We start from the raw sequence: 22,720 nt of genomic DNA on the forward strand, positions 1-22,720 counted from the left end.
AAAATTGTTTATCAGGTCAAGATCTATCTGCCCTGAAATTTTCAGATGAATCGGACAACCCGTTGTTGGGTTGCTGGCCCTGAATTGATAATTCGAAGGAAATGTTTGCTGTTTTTGGATATTATCTTGAATATTATTATAGATAAATATAAACTATAAACAACAATAAATGTTCAGAAAAGTAAGATTTACAAATAAGTCAACATGACTGAAATGGCCAATTGACCCCTAAGGAGTTATTGTCCTTTATAGACAATTTTCATAAAATTTGCAAATTTTTACTAACATTTTCCACTGAAACTACTGGGCCAAGTTCATTATAGATAGAGATAATTGTAAGCAGCAAGAATGGTCAGTAAAGTAAGATGTACATACACATCACCAAAACACAATTTAGTCATGAATCCATCTGCTTCCATATAGACCAAGGTGAGCGACACAAGCTCTTTAGAGCCTCTAGTTATACTTATTCTAGTGATATATAGAGAAGTTGTACATTTGTCATATGTTGTTTTTCTGTTTACATTTTGAATAGAAAGAAAACTGTCTTGTATACTTGTGCTAGTGGCAGATCTTTGGTTTGGTTTGGTTTGAATTAATTTTTTGTGCTTTAACGCCACTTTTAAGCACCCCTTTTGTGTCATTTTGTTGTGGCCAGTTTTTATTGGTGGAAGAAGCCAGAGTGCCAGTATAAAACCACAAACCTTTGATCAGAGAACTGACAAACAATGCTAGTCAATTAAGATGTGATTCAAGTGCATCCGCACCAGGGGTTTCACACTCACAACAACAGTGTTGACTGGCTAGTGATCGCAGTACTTACATCACTCAGCCACTGAAGGTCCAAACAGATCTTTGAAAGTTTATGTTAACTCTATTTATAATCTAAACAAGAGACAATTTAACTAAATGGATTAATATATCAAATGGTTGCAATAATTTATATTTGCTGTAAACAATTTGTGTTGTATTATTACATGTTCTAATTTTTTACTGGTATTGATTACAATAGACCACTTTCGAGTTCATCCGTCACCGGCAGAAACTCGTCAATTATGCACGCCTTTATGACGTCATTTACCAGATAGAGGGGCTCGCCTGTATCCCTGCACTATTTACGTTCATCAAGCGTCTTAGTGATCGTTTTTGTGCAGGATAAACTAGAAATAATGGTTGCTCTGTAGGTACTTACTGACAATTCCCTAATGACAGCAGTGTTGATTGTCTATTTTTAGAATTCAAATTGCCGAATAATTCGCACAATATAGAATTAATTTTCCAACCACTCGCTCAACCTTGTCAGGAAGTGACGACGCCCCTAAACGCACAGATGACTGCGATAAAGGCGCGTATAATTGACGAGTTTTTTCCGGTGACGGATGAACTCGAAAGTTGTCTATTCTTTGGTATTCTCTGTTAAAATTTGGTTTTCTAACAAAATTTACTGGGGTACTGTGGATTGGTAAAGAGCTTGGCATATTGTACCATTTTTTTGTTTAAGACCCTGTAGCTTTAAAAAAAAAAAAAAAGGAAAATCGCATTCATGTGTAAAATGACAAAATCGCAATATTATAAATGCACACAATAATTTCTGAATTTACAGTACTGGTTTGATTGCAATCTCATTGAGACATTCATTCCACTTTTTTTTATTTTACTGAAAAACAACTTCAAACACAGTTATTTTCTTAATTTCATTCATGTAACAACTTATATTGGTTTATATACAATGGTTATAATAAGTTATATTTGCTGTATACAATTTGCATATTTCACTTCATCAATCCACCTAACTCAACAAATTATACTTTTTTTTAATTTTTAACTGTGAATGTTTTGTCACCTGTTGTACTTTGATTTGTTGATCTCGGAGTACAATAGTTGTTTTCATAAACATCAGGTGAAAAATTTCATCTTCAAGTTCACCTGGATGTTGATATATTGATAGTTAAATTTATCAAACTAACAGGAATGTCCTAAAAAATTGAAACTTTTTTCAGGACATGTTACAAATTTTTTAAAAAGGTACAATTTGTTGATTTGGAGGATTAATGTATTAACAGTTCAGTGTATATACATATTTGTTAATTTCAAACAAGCCTAGGCTAGGACTATATACAATATCTGGTGATGGTTTTCACAACCGATGCAGTAACAAGAATAATAGGTGACTTAAACTGTGCATGTTTTTTCATGATTATTACATGAAAATTATCGTTAAAGACTTGTATAAACCAGAAGTCCACAGAAAAATTACAGGATTCATTTTCAATCTTCATTGGTCATTGTAATTTTATGGAATTAAATGTTGGAATGCACAAGACACCAATATTTTCAGATGATATGGTAAAGATAAATTAGTTCCAATATATAAAATATCCTTAATGTTTGGTATTTTCATGTGCAAAAAGGAAAACAAATGGGATAACCACAAGGAATATTTCAAAAAGTTTGAAAAGTCTAGTGGGTCTGATAATTTCATAGTAATATTTTCTTTTTTTATGAGTAAAGTAGAGCTAGTAAATGGAGTTTGCCAATGCGTTTAGTTGCAACAATTTCATTTCCTAGTTCAACTGTGATTTCATTGTGTCCTGGTAGATGGATAATGGAACTGAGAAAAAAGATCTCTTTCCAATCAAAATGGAAATCAGTTCAAACTCCTTTTAATATTTATGAACACAAATCATGATTGTCACAAGACAAAATGTGTCTTTCAAGTAATACATAGAATTAAATCTTGTGTTTTGTTTCTTAAAGGATTCAAATTTCAGATTTAAGGATTATTTAAATTAGACAGGATTAAAGAGATAGTTTTCAATGTGTTCTTTCCCTTGATCACTGTAGTTGAATGCAATTGAAAGATGGTAGTGATATAGCATTTTAAAATTCTATATTGTTCAGAAGAAAACCTTTTCTAAGTTTAACAATCAGTACAATGTATAACAATTTGTAACTGATGAGTTTATGAAGGAATATGTGTACAATTGACCTTAAAAATGGCAATAAAGGGAAATAACTAGGACTCTGTCTCACATATTCATAATTATTATTTGGATACCAATTTTTGTGGATTTCCTGGTAAACAGTGAACCACAAAATTAAATGATCATTGAATACCAAATTTTCTAAAGGCTTGTATGCAGATTTCAGCATAACCACGAAATTAAATATCCACGAACATGTTAGTTCTCCTTAATTCATGAAAATTGGTACCCACGTAAATAAATGAATACACAGTATACAAATCCTGTTAATAAAAATCCTTTCCTAATAATATTTTCAGAAATCAAAAGTAAACACTGAATAGTCAAAATAATTCCTCTAAACATAGAATAAGTGTTGTCCAATATACATACATTTCTAATACAATACTGAAAAATTTAGAATGAAAAACTGTTATTTTCCAAGAACTTTGGTTTAAAAGGCTTCACACATGTCAAACAATTCTCATACACCTTAAAAAAAGTCAACAACTCATTCTAGAAATTCTAGCTTTAACAAAACAATTTAACAATATTTGAGTATCTTGAACACAGTACATTCACACATTAGCATTATACAAGCTTTAAATGCAGACATAACTTTTCATTCATCAAAACTGGATGTTTCATAATTCCACTCTCCTTTTCTCTCTCTCTCTATTATCCTCTCCTTACTGTGGTCATATTAAAGTCAAATTAAAATTTTAATCCCAAACCAAATATTTAAGCAAATCCAGCAATTTAATTCTCTGCTTTAGTTAAAGGAACAAAAACAAAATACTAAAACTAGAACATATCCAGTTTATACCTATAAAAGTATGTCTTTATTAAAATTACAGGGATTGAAATATATAATTTTTTTTAATATGACCAACGTTTTTCATTCATAACACCTTGCTAACAAAAACAAACTTATGCACCATACAATCAACAGAAATGCTTTTTAATATCACATTGTCAAAATCATATTTGTGATGGACTGAGTCAGCACTCCAATGAAATTTCTTTACTGTCTCGCAGTCGTGTGGCCACTGCTGCCACTAGTGCAGCACCTTTACCACTACCGTCATGAGATAATTGTAACTGGAACTGAAAAAAAGATACTCTTTATCAATAAATAGTCTGGTGCGAATTTGATGAATAGCCAAATAGTGTAATGTGTCAAAATTTTAAGAGTGGGTTTTTTTTGGTGTTTTTTGTAAATTTTATCTCGAAAGAATATAAGAGACAATAGAAAGCACAAACAAATGGTAATCAGGTTTTATCATAGAAAATGTTAATTTACACCTTTCAAAAGTTATTCAACTTAGATTCCTTCAGTATAATATGAAAACCACAAAAGTAAAACTGCCATATCTATATTATCTTAATTACCAAAATTCTATTCCCTTTTGTAAATAGGGTCTTCTGTGTCTATTTCTATTTTCATCTCGGCCTATTGCATCTACTATTTAATTTTGTTTATTCTAGGAGTTGATGAAATGGTTATATTTTTGTAATGTTTCATCAAGGCTGGGTTTTTTTTTTACGCAACTGGGAAAGTCTATTTGGTGTCCTTATAAAAAAATTTGTTCATACAAATAAAGTAGTATCTTATAATATTACCTTCAATCCTGGTTTTACAAGTTCTTTCATTTTAAGACACATGAGATTATGGAATCGGGGATGAAATCTGTAAAGCGAGCCATCAACGGCAATTGTCATATTGGGTTTATTGATCTTGTTGATCAGAGTTGCAAGACCTAGAAGAAAACAAAAATGCATGTTAATAATATAGATGAGTCCAACAATGTGTTCTTATAAAATTTCTTTTAAAAAACAGAGTTATCTCTCTTTCATGACAAAAAAATAAGTATGACTGTGTATAAACACTAAAATCTTGCTTTTAATGTCATCTATCATCTAAAACTAAGCAAATTATATGTGACTTGGTAATGAATACTTTCATTGATTGTCTTCAGTAAATTGTCGTTGTCAACTTGAAATGTGCTTTAAATAGCATTGTGCTTTATTGATTTTTTTAAAATTTTTGCACAAAACATGTCATATAGATTAACTTATAATACATACCAGCTGCTGACAGGAATGCAGCTCTTGCAGAGATTAAGGTACACACATATTTTACAATTTTACAATCTTCTGAACTATATCCTTCTAATCCTAACTCATCTAATGCTTGTTTAGTATTACGGAAGAATTCATCATGATCACTGAAAAAATTAAAAACAATTTTAATAAATCTGAGGTAATGAATTCATTTGAAATTAGAGGAAGAATTTCAATAAGTGATTTGTCATAGGATTTCCAACCCCTGCATTGTTGTACTGTGCATTTATATTTTTTTGTTTACTAAATAAAATATTGTCAAGATTCAAGATTCTTTATTTCTTAAATACATGTACCATAAAGATACAATAGTACAAAGAAGTTCATCAAAAGTCATATAAAATAACACAAACACACATGACAAGATGAGATGAAAATATCAAATACAATATAATAAACAGTATAGTAAAGAAGAGTGGTGATTAACCAGGAAGACTCACTTGAAAAGTTATAACCCTGATAAATTTGCACAGCTATTTCAACTTATTTTTTATTTTTAACTGAAATAGTTTTTGTCTAACTATATTTCAACTGTAAAATCCAAAATGAATTATCTCCCTTTAACACTTTTTCTGTTGTGCTTTATTTCATACTTTTAGTGTGTACTTTGTGTCAGGGTCAGTGTGTTCTTTAATAGTTTAAGATAAAGATAAATGAATATTATTTACCTCTCTATTTCTGACACATATTTTGTGTAAAACCGTCCTCGTACAAACAATTCACATTCCCGATCCACACCACTGAATAATAAACCTTCCATTGTCAACCTTTCTAACACCAGACGTACAATCTCTCCCATGTACATCCCAGAGATCATCTTTTCCAATCTATAATGTTAATTGTTAATTGTAGAGTCAATAAAAGGATATAATACTGTAAGATCAGAAATTTTTCGCATGCATTTATTATTACATATGTACAATGGACAAAATTGTGAAAATTAGTTATTAGAAATAGTGTAAACAAATGAAGCATTCAAAATTGAGCTTTTATTTTTTGTGAACCTATAATAGGAAAAAAAGAAGTTTCTTTTTCATAAACTTTTGCATTAATATTGGGAGTCAAAATCAAAATTAATATTTATTGACTGATTTATTTCAATAAGAAAGAAGATGTCTACAAATTAAGAATGACATAGCACAAAGAATATATTAATTTGACAAAGGCACAAAGTGAATAAAAGCAATACAACAGGCCATCTGTACCTTCAAAAGAAACTTTAAACTAAGGTCATAACCCCTAGTTTTCAAAATATCAGCGTATCATAATGCAAAAGTAAACAATCACAAAAACTTTTATCATCAAATTTTAATTTTAGTTTTTCGTATGTTCACCTATTTATAACAGCATTAATGTCTTAACAGTTTCAAATGCTATTGAAGATTGAAGATAAATACCATATTTCATTTTCGTCCTCTATGAAGAGGATTTATATCAAATTTCATTTTTCGTCCTCTGTGAAGGGCTCACCATCATGATAATTTCTTCTTAGTGACACAATTACATGAACACATGACTGCATGAAGTATCATATTCATGACATGATTAACTTTTAATTCAGGAAGTTGATTGACAGTTTAAAAGAAACAGCACAATACCTGGTGACCTACAGACATTATTTAGTTTCTTTAAAAAATTTGGTTCTGATGTTACTGTCTTTTAAAAATTTAGTATCCAGATCTAATTTAATTTATATAAAGAAATTTCTATTCATAGGGGGAAAAAAATGAAATCGGTGCCAAATAAATTCTGTTCTTTGTAAAATGAAATCAGATGAAACTCTTGAACTGGAAAACATCAGTAACTTTTGTAATCTGTCCAAAATAACACTTAAAATAGAAAATTTCGCTTGAGACAAAACAGAAGTGTCTATTGAAAATGTATGATATGTGCGTGAAAAAACAATATCATTCATATCAGAAAGTTCAATTGAGAATCAGTGGCGGATTTAGTGATTCCCTATATAAGCAACTAAATTTTCCCCAGAAAATGCCCCCCCCCCCCTAAATCTGCCTCTGATAATACAAAGTTTAGTACCATAATATATGATATGTTTAATAGCATCATATCAAAGAAGCCTTAACAAGACAGCCAGATGAATAAGGGTCCTCCTTCCAGAAGGCATATATTTAGCATCCTTAAATCCTCCACCCCAGAAAATTACATTGACTAACTATTCTTTTAAATGTTAAATTCATTGCTTGCAAGTTCACAACAATCTGTTTTGTTCTGGTTTATTTCCCAGCATTCCAACTTACATTTGTTTTCCAGGGTTTATAGAAAATGTATCCAATTCTCTATCATATTCTGTTCTTATAAAATCCAAGCAGCCATTATCACCAAATGCTCCCCATTCAGTGTTTACTATCACCTAGAAAAGTTTAATAACAATTCTCATTATACAAGTATTATGTAGAGAAATAATCATTGTTTCTCTTTATACATTATAAAGTTAAATTCTCATGCATTATATTTTTAACTTTAGCAGACAAATATTTCTTTCTCTTCACTTTTTTTCAGTTTTACAATTATAAGATTTAGATTAAAAATGAAAAAAAGTTTCTTTTACTGAGTTTAAATCAATTTTATTTGATGAATCAAAAAGACATAAATTTACCAAAAAACTTTGTTCATTTTGACAATTCCACACACATATATCTACCTGTTTTGGATTCCTGATTTCTCCATCCCATAGTCCCACATGTTCTAAATTTTCCATGTAGCATGCATTACAACCAGTTCCTAAGATTAACCCTATTTCACAGTTTCTGTCACTGTGAGCTGTTGACATAAGTGTACCCACAGCATCATTAATAATAGCAACCACTTCTACATCAATATTCTGAAATAAAATAGACATGTTTATTGGACTATATTTCTACTATTATCATTAAAACTCAAACATAGCTTTTTTGTTTCCAAGGATTTGACATACTTAGGCACTATAGTTTTTGTTTTTTACTGTGAGGGGTTCTCCTGAAAAGCTATAGTGCAGGCTCAGTGGCAAAATAGTATAAGTACCCAACTTGTGGCAAAGTATGTTTGACTCAAAACTTTATTGATTAGTTTCCTGCTGAATGTTAATGGTTCTCTCCAGGTACTAATTTCTCTGTCCATAAAAACTGACCACAGTGATAACGCCAAGAGGACTGAAAGTGGTCAAATGTAGACTTTTCAGCCAGAGCCCCAAACCTGTTAGTAGATAGAACAGTATGAAGGTCAGGGTTCTTTTTTAGTGAATTTACAAGAGATGGAAAAAAAGTATAAAATAAAATGGCTGGTGTCTGATATGGTAATACAATGTATATGCAAATAGACGATTTATAAAATACAAAATTAGAATTGACCTAAATGGCTACTGAAAAACTAATGTGTTGACCAAATTAAATCTTCTGTTATTAACTATAATATATATACAAAGGTTAATACTACACATATATATAAGAAAAACCTGTACAGTTTTTGACATTTATGACACAAGTTATTTTTCATTAAGACTTACCAAGGGCCTTCAAAATAATATGTTAGATTATGGGACACAATCAAATGTGCCACATTTTCTTGAAGAATAATTCACAATAATAAATGTACAGATAAAATTTTGAATACATAATAGAGTGAGTCTGTAAATGAGGAGAAGTAGAATTTCCCTTGTAAACTTTAAAATAATATCATTTTAAATGTTTGTACTAATTACGAACCCCAAAAATAAAATTCAAAAGTTTAATGACTGTTTCTTTGATATTGCTAAATATGACTTTCAAACCACTACTTATCTGTATAGACAGATCCAGGATAAATCTTTGAAGTATTTTTCTAAAGAATTGTTCAAAATTAAAAGAAAAACAACATTATAGGCCTAGGTTACTTGTATAAATTGCAAACTCTTCAAGAATTATAAAAAATAAAAAGATGCATTTGCAGGCAAATCACTTTTGATCCCAGAAACATATATTGCATGTCTTTGCTTAAGAATGTTGACAGATTGCAAAATGTCTATGGTCTAAAATAGCATAGAATTTGTGTTTCTAGGTTAATTACAAACATGTGCACTGACATAACAAGTAAAAGTTATGAAACAAACAGTAATAAAATGCAGTTGTGTAACAGAATTTTGATCTGTGCAGTTTTATTATATTTATGAAAAATTTATTTATGATTTGATAATTATTAAAAGTTTATCTATAAAATCTTAAGAACATGTAACCTTGTCTCACATAAAAGTACATATATGCTAATTTTAATCTTTAAAATGATAGCAGTTTTTTTTAACTATGGACTAGTTTACAAATTTTATGTTATGGAATAATATTCATTTAAAACCCTATTCTTTGTAATATCAATCTTCTTTACACTATTACACAAGTCAACTCTGAGTCCTGAGGCAAACAATTTTTAAAGAAGGGTTTGATAAATAGGTGAAAGTCATTATAAGCTTGTCTAGGATTAATACTTTAGAATAACTCTAGGGCTCCCTAGGATATTGCAGTACCGGCATTCTTAAAATATAATTCAACTTTAAATGAAACATTTGCATTTCTAATTTCATAATTGTGTCTTGATTATAAACTTAATGAAAAACAAACTTAGTAACAGAAAATAGGGAAATGTGATATGAATAATACCAATCAGACTTCTATCTTAGTACTGGAGAGCTGTAAACAAGTTTAGGTCACCCTACAACCTTTAACCATTGTGCAAAACCCATGCCTTACACTATAGAATGCCCAAAAAAGACAAAATGTTAAATGATTCAAAAGGGTAAAAACTGACAGCCTGTTATATGCAAAAACAGCCAAATGATAAATAAAGAAAGAAACAGAAACTACTGAATTACAGACTCCTGGCTAAAGACAGGCATGTAAAGAATGTGATGTGTGTGAGAGGCAACCAGTAATTTTGAATTTGTCATGCTGGACAAAAAAATCTTACAAAATTAAGAACAGCTGAACTTTTAAAAGGCCTTAACTAGAAATACATGAATTATAAAATATCAGAGTTCATATCTCCTTATTATAATATTGTATAGATAGAAATCCTACAAGTTAATCTTTTCCGTATTGATTTCAATATTCATGTAAAACTAACAAAAAGCCAAGCTGTTGTATAATCATCGTTATGAATATGAAATATAATAGATGACAAAAGTTATTGACTTGAAGTTTACCAAAACATGATCTGCCTCCTCAAACTAAATGTTCTATTAGCTTTTTTAATTTTCTTTTTAAGCAATTACAACATAAAATAGACGAAGACGGGAAAATGTCATCAATGACGAGACAACATCATAGCAAATGAGAGTTTAATCTCCGGTCTCTTATGACAATTAAAAATCTACGCATCTAAGAAACTAAGAGTTCATTAAAGATTTCACCATTAGGTATTTTATGGTATAATTGCATCAATGACGTCATTTTTTTCCAGATAAGAGCTCAAAATGAATTTTAAATCGAGACAAATAAAGAGACATTGCATTTATATTCTGTATATAGCAAAGTGTTGCTATTAATGTATTTATTCCATACAAACAAACATCTTAATGTTTAGTACTATTACAGAAAAACACAATGATTGCAAATGTTGGCAAGGATACAAACACTTGATATTGTTTGTCCATTAGAAGACAATTGCTAGTGACTCTACTAGTGATATCAATTGTAGATGCTACAAACACTTAAGGATTGTTTTGTATGATAGCCTTGAAAGGGCTTTGTACAAAATGTACTTCTATAAAATAGACAATGCAATCACATAGGAAATTATTTTACACTTAACCAGTTTTTACTGGTAGAGGAAGCCAGAGTGGCCTGAGCAAACCACCAATCTTCATCTCAGATTTTAATATAAATCTTGACACTGCTGATAAACTACCATTTGAAAAGGTTCAGAATATGATTATGAAAAATGTTCTTGGTGTTCATGGTAAGGCTTCCAATTTAGCTTTACTACAGAACTTGAGCTATATCCAGTGTGTTTTATATCATATAAACTAATGTTTAAATACTATGCTAGATTAACTGACATTGAAGTTGGAAACAACCCAAAATTTGATCTATTAAAATCTGCATTCATTGAAGATAAAAAATTGTATACACTAAAGAGCGCTTGCTGGGTACAGTCCTTACATAAACTAAAAAAGTTAATCAACTTTGATTCACTTCAAATATCACATAATATGTTTGAGGACTCACTGAAAAACTTTTATAAATGCAAGATTTTGGGTCAACTTGAGAATATTAAATCTAATAACACAGGTAAACTAAGATTTTATAGTAAAATGTGCTCATCATTTGACTTGAAAGCTTACTTAAGATTTGATATTAAAAAATATGATAGGTCACTGCTTACAAAAATTAGAATAAGTGCACATTCACTTGCAATTGAAACTGGGAGGTATAGCAAACCAAAAATTTTAGCAAGTGAAAGATACTGCAAACTTTGTAAAGATAAAGTGGAAGATGAAGTTCATTTTCTTTTACATTGTCCTCTATATAAAGACCTTCGAGAGAAGTTAGATATTTTCAAAAACCTTAATAATGATGATGATATTCAATCAACGATCTATTTACTTAATCCAGTAAATCTAGTTAACACCAGACAAATATGTAGTTATTTAAGTCAAGCTTTTGAAGCTGGTAATAATAATCTAATGTCAGTTGGTCTACCATAAGTATAATACTATGTAATACTGTGATATTATATATATAATTGGTACTTCAAATGTTTTCTTTATGTTGTATTTGCATAAATTGTCATGTTTAATGTGTTTATATCTTGGAATACGCATTGTATCATATGTGCTTTGTCCAATAAAATATTTGAATTTGAATTGTAAATTGCTTTAGAGTCAAGTTTTTTTTTTCATTATTGCTATTCTCCATTTAAAAATAGGCTTTTTAACCTTTCAGGAGCAAATATTTTATCTACTAATTCGTTCATAACAGTACACATACACAGATCTTTTTGACATATTTATCATATAACACAAATGTATGCCATCAGATAACCTTGCATATACATTGTATCATGCATCAGAAGTTGTTCTATAAAAACCTTAGCAGGGACAGCTTGATGCTTGAATAATAGTATAAAAAATTAGTTTGATGAAATCAATTTAAAGTTTTTCATTTAAAATGCAGATCTGTCACTGTCCATAAGACAAATCTTAAAAAATAAGCAATAAAAAAATGTTCTTGTTTGTTTGTCTTAAAATTTATAAATGTAGGTCAATTTGTTTTTATTTTTGTAAAATGAAGTATAGCGTGAGTGATGTTACTTAATGACCTTGCATGTAGAACAAATATTATTCACTGGGGTAAAAAAATATATTTTGTATTCTGCAAACATGTCGTTCATGAAGTTTATTAACCCTGTACTTTATGTCTTTAGAAGTTCAGGTGCAAAGATTACAATCATGATTTGTTATGATATAGTCAGACACATTTATCAGAAATTTACCTATAAGGATAGTTTACAAAGGACTTTAATTGTTTACTTTAAAATTTAATGGCTTCCTTTTCACAAGCCAAGAGCTTAGAATTTTCTCTGATTTGAATAAAAAAAATATGCTTAGCATCCTAATTCTATAATAATTTTCTGGAATTACCATAAAATTTCCATGGTTGATTTTTTTCCATATACTCTCTTATAAATTAATACTATTTTTTAGTTATTTTATTTAAAGCTTTTTTAACAAATGTCTTATTCACTTTGTCTTGAAACTGGTGAATGACATTAGAATAATGTAGGTAAATAATATTTAGCCATTAGTTTAGTAAATAAAATTGAGAATGTTAAATATCTGAAGAAATGTTATGGTAAAAAGTATAATGTTTTCATTTGTTCTTTTCATTACTAGGAAAAATTACCTTCTTTGCAATTTCAGATTTGTTCAAAACTGTGATTGTCAAATAAACAACTTAAATGAAATTTGTTGTCAGACACTGGGCCCACAAATAATATTTTGTGATGTATATCTGTATGTTGAATGCATATTTTCCGGAACTGTATAGCCTTATCCACTATTGTTGTGATTATTACATGTATCAGCCCCTTTTTGTGTTTGAATTCAAAGTAAAAGGATGTTATTTGAAGGTGCTTTGTTTGATTTATATGTAATACTTGTCTGAAGTCCACCAAACCTAAGCCAGGTATATTACATGGTGGAGGATCCAGGCATCATCAAAATCCAACCTGTATACAATTTGTCCCAACTTAATCTTACCAATTTGGTTTTTCTTTCTTGAATGGCATAGTGAGATTATTTGTCAAATAACTTACTGAGATACCATCTATTTGTACATCATGTCTTTTTTAAATTTTGAATAAAAAAGATAAAATCTTTGCAATGAGGTTAAGCAATCATCCTTACCCCTTTTCTTTTTAAAGCTTCATGTAACAGTATACACAGGTCCTCTCCCACTACACCCTCACATCTGAATCCTTTTGTCCACTTGGAAAGTCTGGCTGTGGCTAGTCCTTCTTGTTTACATGGGAATGAAAATGTAAAACCTAATGGTAACTTCTCTCCAATAATGTCATGTGTATTGACGAACTTACAGATACAGTCTGCTATATGGTCAAATAACTGAAAAATAAATTATAAATGTGTAAATTTAATATCGCAATCTGAGGTATGAAAATACTCTAACAGCTGAAAAGACACAACAGCTTTAATTCTCATTTTTGTTAGTATTGTAGTTAGATAGAAGGGCAGAGGACACATTACCATAGTTTCTTGTCTAAAAGATAATACATTTCTATCTGAATATGCATGAAATATTTGCTGCTGGACGTTATGCAGCCATAAATCTATCAATCACCTCTTATGGTATTCTATATTGGTTGAAAAGAAAATATTGAACATTTTCATAGCCTCTTTGCTTACTTCTAAATCTGAAGCATTCATTTCTGAAATTAGGCCACACTTAAAAATATTTTGGTTTGTCCAAACCCTACCCAAAGGTTGAAACAGTAGTCACTGGGTAGATAGGTAGGCACTATATGACAATAAAAGATTTGTGTAGGCAGCTTTTTTTTGGGGTAGGTAGGGGTTAGGGCAAACAAACATAATATTTTTTATGGCTTTACAAGGTCAGAATGCAAGAGTTGTTTTAATGTGCATTTTATCTTATGGAAATGTCCTAAAACTGGATAATACCCCACATATTCTTTACTAGTAATTAACTTTTAAGGCATAATCAGTATCTCTGTACTCAAACTGAATATAAATTAAATGGCCCAATGGATTAAACTTATCATATTTCTTATTGTTAAATAAAAAAACTTTAAGCTGGCATGTCAATAGGACATTCGCACAAATTTCTTTAAATACTGGTACTTGCGTTTCTACAACAAAGTTTATTTAAACAGAGAGAAATTTCGTTGATCTTTGATGCTGTGTCTAGGTGCAATTTAAATTTGTAATAGCTACTATTGATTACTTGGCTCAATCTTAACAATCCTTTTCATTCAAATAAAAGCAATATATTATGTCAGTGCATTAGTACTGGTTCCGAAGTATAATTATCTATTGTTTTGGAAGTTTAAAATGGCCTACATTTGTCATTACAAGTCTAATATCTATTGCCATGAATACAATGATTCGGTACTTGCATGAGTTATTGCATACCAGTGACACTTTGATTAATTTAGTTATAAGAAGGTTGTATTCAAATCTTGGAATAATAAAATATTATAACTTTTTTTATTTTTGTTCATGTATGTTGTTCTAAGCCTTCCTTTTTATGGTATAAAATTCAAAAGTTGTGTAGCCTTTTCCAAAAAAAAGAATTTTCAAATTGAAAATTTTTGTTTGTTTGTTAAAATGGTAATGGCAGAAACTTCATCTTTAGATACATATATACCTGTGTATGTGAATAACCATGGGTTAATACTTATGGAACCAACCCTTGTATTTTTCAAAAAATAAGGTCAATATTGCACAAACATGCTTGACCTAGGATAAGCTACTGTCTGGAAGTAACCTATCTGCACCAGTTGTCTTGTAATAGACTCAAGGCGATTTTCTGATGCAATACAGAATATATTAGCCTGATTATAATATATTTGACATATGAAATTTTGTAAGACATCTAAAATAATACATACCTGTGTTCCAGTGCCTAGCATGATTCTCTGAGGTATCAAATAGGTTTTACTTTGGATGTCTACATCTTTACCATTCAGTTCTACCATCAATACACGGAAATTTGTACCACCTAAATCAAGGGCTAAATACTTTCCTTTTTCTGAAAGAAAATAAAGAGACAATTTTTGATCATTGTTTTTCCCCATAACTATCTCATCTTTGTTTTGAGCATTCATTCTTTAAAATATATTTCAAGGCATTGTCTGACAATCCTATTCAAAATCATAACAAAAGGGATATCAATTTTTTTTCTCCACCACTTCTAAACCATCCTAGCCCATCATTAGTTTTCACATGTTTTTTATGCGGTTTATGAGACTTGGTAGTGTTTGGTGCAACTGCTTTTGACAATGCCATGATATATATGCCCATTTTTTTCAGCCAGTAAGCAATTAAAGTATCTTTGATTATATTTAAAGAGCAGGTGAAATAATTTAGTACAGAGATACTCAATCTTCAAATCCTAAATCAAATACTGTTGTTCAGAACATTTCAATTTCCTAAGCCTTTAAAAACGTTGAAATATTGTTTTGTTCTCAACTCAGTTTATATTTCTAAACCTGGGGACAAGCAATTAAGTTTCGGTTGAATAAAAGATATTACATCAAAATTTCAATAACATAGATATTTTATGGCCATATAAATTTGGTTTTCAAATGAAAGCAGTTAAAACCCAACATCAAGAATTGTTATTATCCGAAAACTGGTTCTCTAATACAAAGTAATATTTTATGAACAAAACAAATGATCAATAATCATTTGTAAACCTGCCGATTCTATCTTTTTCTTCATAGATGTGAATTAATATGTGAGCATATGTGTTCTGCTCTATGGTCGGGTTGTTATTTCTTTGACACATTCCCCTTCTCCATTCTAATTTTTATCTGATCAAGGAATATAACTAACTTGATCAAAATATTAACAATAAATTGAAAAGAAGGGTTAAATATCAGGGTCAAGTTTTAATCTTTTGATCCAATTGAAGTGGTCATTGTACCATTTTCACAGCTAAATACAAATTTTGACCTAGTTAATGGCCAAGCTATTTCTTACAAAACACTACTGAATTACTAAATACAAACATATGTATGACATACTTGACCTACACCTACATAGTGGCCATAATTTACAAGTAACCTAACTGACCACTTGCAATAAATTACTGTATGTATCCAGAGCTGAACAAAATGAAATATATATTATTATGACTATTCACCGCATCAAACTGACCTCAAATGTGGACCATGAAAAACATGCATATAGAGTTTTAATATTGTATACAAGTATGGTGAAAAAAAGGTTACAAAATGTTGCTGAAAAATTTGTCTGACAGGTTTTTCACAGTAGATATGTTCAAGTATCATGACCTTTGAATGCTCTATTGTAATGACCTTGACTGTGGTAACTGACCTACTGTCTTATATTAGGTTATATGCATACTGCTGATAAATAGATTACACCCTTAAATGTATAAAAGGAACAGATTTTTTTTTAACTAAAATGAAAATTTAAGATAAAACAAATGTTTTGCCTATTAACAAACAAGTGGAATAAATAAATAATTTTAAGTGTCGTTATACCAATTATCATCATGATCATTGGATTTGATTATAGTGACCAAGTTTAGGCGCTCTCAACAATTTAATAAAATAAAAAGATAATACATACAGTTCATGTGCAATGGTAAGTTTTTATTGATTTGGCTTCAAATCTATAGAAATAAATTTCAGATAACAATGAACTTCAATTAATTCATAATGTGAACATTTGAATTTGATGAGGGTAATAAATGTTAAGGCGTTTTACATTAAGTTCATTTTCTTGGTGTATATCTTTCTTAACTTTGACCTAAATTCAGTTCCTCGTCTGTCTGTGTTATCTTCAACTTTTAACACTGGTGCATAAAATTAAAACTTTTTTTCATGTTTTGACAAAACATTCACTAAATCTGGCCTTGCTTTTCAAACTCTATCTTGCCGATAAAAAGGTAAAAAGTTCAACCCATAAAATGTCTATCCAATATGTCGCTCAATAAAATATAATGTTGACAAAACACTTATTTAACAATACCGTATTTGTTCTACACTGCATAAGTGAAATGTATATTGACAAATATATGGTTCTTTTTATTTAAGTTTCTCCTCCTTAACAACCGAAAATATATATGCTTACATGCATCTAATGCAGCAAACTTATCTCAATTCTATCAAACCTACAACCTTATCTGTTTTATAAAACTAAAAGTCCCAAATAGTAAGAGACCTATGCATAGTATCTACTTCTGTAAATGATAAATTCCTCACTTGTCTTCATCTATTACAAAATTTCATTCTGTTGTGTGTTTTCATAGAGTTTTGCAGTAGTATATTTCGGCAAAGTTCCAAGGGAAATAACTCATAGACATGATAGGTAGTTTCAGAAGAGTTCCAATAAAAAATTGTAACCTCAGCATATTTCGGCTATCAAATCTTTTCACACTAAAATTGATCATAAGTAATATAACTCAAAAGTATTTTTACTTTAATGAATTTTTGTGAAATAAATCTGTGAAATAAATCTGTTCAAAGGGATATAACTCCACAAATAACAATTGAATAATAATTTCTTTTGATGCATAGTATATGAATATATCTTCATAGTTATATTTTGGGTGATTTAAAGAAATTGAGAAGACAAGAACAGGACTAACAGACATTTGACCAGGTATACAAGCATGGGGTATAATAAGGGCAACGACTCTGACAGAAGCATTTGAGCCCTTCTGAGCTGTATACCATTTATAATTTACTAATACATTTATATTCTATTTTCAGCTAATCACATATAATAATTTTAATATATAAACATGATGAAAATATATAAATGCTTAAATGGAATAAAATCAAGAATGCAAATGGGGAATGTTTCAAAGAGACAACAACCCAACCATAGAGCAGACGGCAGTTGAGGTTATTATGGTCAATGAAAATGTATAAATATTTTAGAGCTTAATTGGTATAATGAACTATTTATTAAATCATTCAAAACCAATTGTGGCTGATGATCAAATACATGTATAATTTTTGAATTCTTTGAAGAATGGTGTCAGTTCAACCAGGAAGTGAGTTAATGTAAATAAACTGCAATAACATATAGAAATTTAAAAATTTAGTATCACAAATGTAAAGGTTCATTTACTTATGTTCATATATTATAAACATTGCATACACAGACAATGGAGTAATTATATGAAAGACAATTAAAACAGTTTATTTATATGATATGCATAACTGGCTTATTAAAATACAACGCAATTAGAGATCCCTTGAAATACAAGTCTCTGTATAACATTTTCTTGACAAGGATATACATGTATAACATGTTAAAGTATGTATTACTGTCTGAAGAGGCCAGACAAAAATACATGTATGTTAAGGGTTTGCTTATTGTTGTTTATGAGAGGTTTATCTTATATTGCTCAATGTCTTTTCACCTTGAGTATGAGGTGACATCAAATTTTGTCACAATTTTAAGCTCAAATTAGAATTTTTGAGAGGTTTATCTTATATTGCTCAATTTCTTTTCACCTTGAGTATGAGGTGACATCAAATTTTGTCACAATTTTAAGCTCAAATTAGAATTTTTGAGAGGTTTATCTTATATTGCTCAATTTCTTTTCACCTTGAGTATGAGGTGACATCAAATTTTGTCACAATTTTAAGCTCAAATTAGAATTTTTGAGAGGTTTATCTTATATTGCTCAATTTCTTTTCACCTTGAGTATGAGGTGACATCAAATTTTGTCACAATTTTAAGCTCAAATTAGAATTCAGGGTAGACATTTTTAGAAATAATTTTTTTTAGTTGGTATGGAAATACTATAATATATGCATGTATCTCTTATTATGGTCTGATTATTAAACCTCAGTTGGTCTCGTGTTTTTATCACAAGATAAATTTCTATAGATTCAATACTCATCAAGTTACTTTAAATAACATTTGATATATGATATAATTTGACTGTGTTAAACACTCCTGAACATATAATTTTTTTTTTAATTTAACCTCTGACACTGACATATATTACCCAGACATTCAAAACGCAAATTATATGTATCAACAATCAATCATATTTAAATGACAACTGTGCTGTTTTGGTAGCTTAAACATTATTATGTGCTGTTTTGGTTATATAAACATTGCTAAATTTGGTGGCAGAGAAAATGTCACAACCTTCACTTGACACTGCTTTTAGCTCCATTTTTTATAGCTCTAAATATATGAAAGTCTGGTTGATAAGTGCAGGCAAACTAATGAAGTAGGACTCTACTGGACTGGACTAGTTAAAAGGCTTCATATAAAATGTCATGAGTATTAATCCAACTTATTTTAAAATTCCAAACACAGATTTTTAAATTTTTAAATGAAAAGAGTTCAATTAAAATCCAATTAATAGGTTGTTATTTCAAATTGCTCTTTTAACAAAGAAGGATTGTCCATTCATAGAATCTTTTTCAGTTCAGTGAAAAAAGTTCCTTTTTCAAAATAAGTATTAATGTTTCCGTTAGAATTTTGTCAAAGGGAAATAACACCTTAGTAGGCACACTTTAACCACATTTATGATCCAGGTCCTAACTGAATGTCCTTAAAAAAAACTATGTTTACCTGTGCCGTCTGGTAATGACCGTACAAATGTAGGGAACATCTTTATATCGGCCATGTGATTGGTTTTCTTTGACAACCCACTGTTCATTTCTTCATGTAGAAGCTGCATGATTCTTTTGTAAGTCAAGGAGGATAACTTGAATCCTCGTACAAAACCTTCAATCTAAAAATAGAAAGAATAAGGTTAATAAGAAGGATAACTTGAATCCTCGTACAAAACCTTCAATCTAAAAATAGAAAGAATAGGGTTAATTAATGCTAATATGTAATATCTTATTGTGTTCCTTTTTTTCACCTGTCATTGGAGAATTCAAGTGTCCAAGTGTCATGCAATCTGAAATTGTTCCAAATAAAAAGAGGCCCATCTAGGTTTCCAATTGTCTCCCCTTGTTTTAGTTTCTCCCCCTACCTACAGACAGCAAGGTCAATCTAAAAAATTTCCTGAACCAATAGAAAACACTTAGATAATAGCCACAAAATGGGCTTAGTTATAATGATGCTTATTTTTTTCAATTACCATTGTCACCCATTAAGTACATGTAAGTACATTTTGTAACATAAATGTTGAAAGAAATAAGTGAAGGATTTTCTGTACATGTAATTCCATTTGACCTTGACTCATATTTTGTTAGTTTTAGATCAAGTAAATAGTAAAAGATATGAGGTATCCTTTAGAGACACACAAATTACACATGGAAAAGAGATGTGCGACCGCTAATACAACTCAATACCAAATATTATTTTCTCATCATTGAGTTGTTCCCCTTCAACTCAGCTTACAAGCATGAACATATTATTCAAGAATCTGCAATGCCAGTTTATCAAGGGGAGACAAAAATTATTTGCAGCCTCCTGATTATCTCAAATCATGAGAGCCTTTATTTGAGTAACATCATAACCTTGAAATTAAATATAACCAATAAACAATAATTTCTCTATTCTGAGATTCATGTACTAACAATTGAGTACATTAAATCTTGTAATATAAATAAATAACACAATAATAAGCCAAATAATTACATAACAGTGAGTGGGTGAGACAGTACAGAGGCTTGTATTTATAGAACATATCATGAATTCCTTTCTGACAACACAGAAATATCTGTGAAGAAACACAAATGATAGTGGTATTATCTTTGAGTAAACAACATGATGCAATACAGTGCCAAAGTCCAAATATACAGGTTGATTCTTAATAGGTGAAATTAAAACTTCAAATATGGGGTAAAAGTCCCATTTAGAACATATAACCTACAAAAATTATGGGACAAAATTATGTTAAAATTCAGAAAGGGTTTTATATATTAATCTTTTTCAACTTGAAAAATGGTGAACCAACACCTGAAGTGGTTATCATGCGGTTGGGTAATATAATCTTTTTCATCAAATTAGTATATTTGCAGAGAAATTGAATTACAAACTTTTTCTAAATTCATACTCTCTTGAAAATTTCTTTTCAAATGAAAATAGATTGATTGATTGGTATTAAACATCACTTTCAGCACTATTGTGCTATTTTGTGTCGTCAGTTCATATTGTTGTAGAAAGCCAGAGTGCCTGGGTAGACTCTGACTGGTAGAGAAGCTGATAACCTTCGGTAGGTCACAACTGATTTTCCTATAAAATTAAGTTTGAAGTCGAGTACAGTTACAAGATGCGAGTACAGTTACAAGATGCGAGATTCAAACTTTGACAGGGCCTCAGTGGCCGAGTGGACTAAGTAGTTACTACTGTAATTACTAGCCATTCAACACTGAGGTTGTGTGTTCAAACACCTCTCATGTGGGTGAACTCAACTCCAATCTTAATTGACTATGATTGTCAGTTTTCCTATTGAGGGTCTGTGGTTTTTCTACAAGTAATCCGGCTCCCTCCACCAATAAAAACTGACCACTACGAAAATGCCTAAATGCAGTGCTTAAAAGTGGCATTTAAACACCAAAAATTTAATCAAATCAAACTTTGACAGGCTAGTGTCATGCACAGTAGTGCCATAACTTACAACAGTCAGCCACTGAGCCCCCTCTTGGATCCATTTGAAATATAAAATGGATCATATCTAAACATACCAAGTTTACTAGTTTACTGCATTTGAAACACTTGAATAAAATGTTACCAAGAACACTTACACTAAACGAAATTTGAAAAGCCATTCAAACACACATACACTTAAGAAACAATATAATCAAATAGGGTTAAAAAAGAGAATGGTAAAGAAATGAAGTCAACTATCCTTACTGAAATACAAACTTTTTTTTCTCTGATTTGACAATTTATCATACAAACAGTGTAAAGCTTATTTTATTTTAAATAAGTTAAATGAATAAACAGTGTCTACCAAATGTTTATCTCTACCTTCATGATCACCATATGACCTTGTGACTGACACACATATTTTTGTTCTTCTTCCTTTCTAGTTTACCTCTTTTAATACATCTATGTCAACTTAAAGTTCACTTTGTTAAAAACAAAAACATGCATATTACCAGGTACTAACTAAACTGCTTTTGTTACTGCTAAATATTCCTTCAAAGGGGTTTCTTTTTGTTTATGTTTTTTTTGGGGGGAGGGGTCATCACATATTTCTTCTGTTGACCTATTTGATGGTTTTACTTTATTTACATCATAGTCCCAGTGAGACTTAATATAATGTAATACATGTTCTTTTGCACATTTTAATTGTTATTTTCACCATATTTTAAAATAAATAATGATTGCTACATGGCATTGAAGAAATAATTATCCAGTTTTAATTTCCCTTAATATTTTCCTTAGCTCAATTTTTTATTTGAGAAATCCAATATAAAATCAATCCAGTTTTATCCAGTTTTACAGGATA

The 22,720-nt window shown here is 30.0% G+C and overlaps 1 protein-coding gene across 1 annotated transcript in view; it reads right to left on the reverse strand.

The window, feature by feature from the left end:
- Window positions 1–1,680: 1,680 nt before the first annotated feature.
- LOC134716854 (hexokinase-1-like) overlaps window positions 1,681–22,720 on the reverse strand; it is a 62,213-nt gene continuing 41,173 nt past the window's right edge. Inside the window, exons 13-21 of the mRNA XM_063579865.1 lie at window positions 19,882–20,044; window positions 15,198–15,337; window positions 13,459–13,674; window positions 7,750–7,929; window positions 7,346–7,458; window positions 5,756–5,914; window positions 5,052–5,191; window positions 4,587–4,723; window positions 1,681–4,070 (exon numbers count right to left, since the gene is read on the reverse strand). Of these exons, the coding sequence (XP_063435935.1) occupies window positions 3,966–4,070; window positions 4,587–4,723; window positions 5,052–5,191; window positions 5,756–5,914; window positions 7,346–7,458; window positions 7,750–7,929; window positions 13,459–13,674; window positions 15,198–15,337; window positions 19,882–20,044 (1,353 nt within the window). The 3' untranslated portion in view covers window positions 1,681–3,965. The remainder of the gene's footprint in view (window positions 4,071–4,586; window positions 4,724–5,051; window positions 5,192–5,755; window positions 5,915–7,345; window positions 7,459–7,749; window positions 7,930–13,458; window positions 13,675–15,197; window positions 15,338–19,881; window positions 20,045–22,720) is intronic.

This window comes from Mytilus trossulus, chromosome 4, assembly GCF_036588685.1.
Source record: "Mytilus trossulus isolate FHL-02 chromosome 4, PNRI_Mtr1.1.1.hap1, whole genome shotgun sequence".
Classification (NCBI taxonomy): Eukaryota; Metazoa; Mollusca; class Bivalvia; order Mytilida; family Mytilidae; genus Mytilus; species Mytilus trossulus.